Genomic DNA, 1543 nt, shown 5'->3' on the forward strand with positions numbered 1-1543 from the left:
CATCACAAGAAGGGAAATACACGGGGTACCTAAACCATCATATACACTAATCATTGCCCTCGTAGACAACGAGTCGTACTCTTGCTGGCTTGAGGCCTTGAGAACCCAGGTCCCTCTATCTCGAGGATGTGCTGTTTAACATGTGCGAAGAAGTCTCCATGAGATTCAATGCTTGATTGGAGAGTAGCACCGCAGGGATCGTTTTAAATACATCCTCGGATTGCTATGGAGTGCTCAACCTCCGCTAAGCACTAAATAACCCTAATTTTCATTCCTGTTTCTCTCACCATACGTCAACTCACGAAGCAGTGAGCTAATCATGGTTGTTCGCCTGCGATTGCAACGCTTTGGCCGGCATGACCGCCCTTTCTATCGGATTGTTGCAGCGGACAGTCGGGCCCCACGAGACGGTCGTTTCATTGAGCGGGTGAGTGCACCGATCGCACAAAACTATGAGAGTGTCTCAAGCATCGGGGATTGATTTATTCGGTAGTGACTGTCGTTTAAGACTCTTATCTAGCCCAAAGAAATACACCAGCCACCGGTCGCAACCCACGGCTCATTTTCCTGCCCTTCACGCCATGGCCCCCATTCATTCCTCTAGCTCGGTTCTTACGACCCCATTGCAAGCAAAGACGGCGTTAAAGAAGTGAGGTTGCACAGTGATCGCATCAAGTACTGGCTTTCTGTGGGAGCCCAACCCTCAGACCGAGTGGCGTGGCTCATGAGTAAGTACAATCTGCTGCCCGAGGCGCCGCTGCGACCGATGACGTTACGTCATTTACCCAGAAAAGAGAGGAAAGAGGTGGTAGAGGCGAAGAAAGCGGCAGCAGCAGCCGCCCGAGCGAAGTCTCAGGGGGCTGCGCGGCAGATGCACACAGAGAGTGGGGGCAAAAGAGACGAAGAAAAGGGGGGCGGGCTCGTAGCAGGGCCGGTGGGCATGTTGACCGGTTGGGCGGTGATGGCTCGATTGAGAGACAGCTTAAGTCTACCATGGGCGAGGAGACGCGAGCACGTGTAGATACAGTCACGAGGCTATGGCCGGAGGAGGGCACAGGGATGGGAGGGGGCTCGCGCGCATGAAGAATTAAACATTCTCAGAGGCGTTGCACGGTCGTTGGGGAATCAGACACTCTGTACATGCTTCTTTCACACCCATGGCACAGCACGTGGCTTTCTCCAGTTGTGGCGGCCTCCCATTGCATTACCGAACACGTGCTACCGCCCCCTCCCCCTTCGCCTTCTCACATTTTTGCGCGAAGCAGTGAAGTCCCCATTCCCCCCCGCACTACGCCACGCTCGCGATCGCTTCCTCTTCCTTGACCCCGGGTGAGAGGAGAGGGGCCTGTAAGCTTTCTCCCTCTCCCTCCCTTCCCCCTCTTCCTGTCCCCTCCCATTCCACTATCCGTCCCACCATGCCCTCCAGCTCTTTCCACACTCGCCCCGTCAGCACGAGGAGCAGCGCCACGAAGAGCATCAGGCTCCAGAGGCCTCCGTGGAGGGAGACGGAGGGTGGCCGCGTGATGCACGAGGAGGGCGGGGG

The 1543-nt window shown here is 56.1% G+C and overlaps 1 protein-coding gene across 1 annotated transcript; it reads left to right on the top strand.

Annotated features, from left to right (window-relative positions):
- Nucleotides 1-306: 306 nt before the first annotated feature.
- On the top strand, nucleotides 307-1104 carry RP-S16 (small subunit ribosomal protein S16). The gene is made up of 2 exons (XM_005853572.1): nucleotides 307-427; nucleotides 605-1104. The coding sequence occupies exons 1-2, from the start codon at nucleotides 320-322 to the stop codon at nucleotides 1019-1021; spliced, it is 525 nt and encodes a 174-aa protein (XP_005853634.1). The 5' UTR covers nucleotides 307-319; the 3' UTR covers nucleotides 1022-1104.
- Nucleotides 1105-1543: the final 439 nt, after the last annotated feature.

The sequence above is a fragment of the Nannochloropsis gaditana genome (genome assembly GCF_000240725.1).
Source record: "Nannochloropsis gaditana CCMP526 unplaced genomic scaffold scaffold823, whole genome shotgun sequence".
NCBI classification, from domain to species: domain Eukaryota; class Eustigmatophyceae; order Eustigmatales; family Monodopsidaceae; genus Microchloropsis; species Microchloropsis gaditana.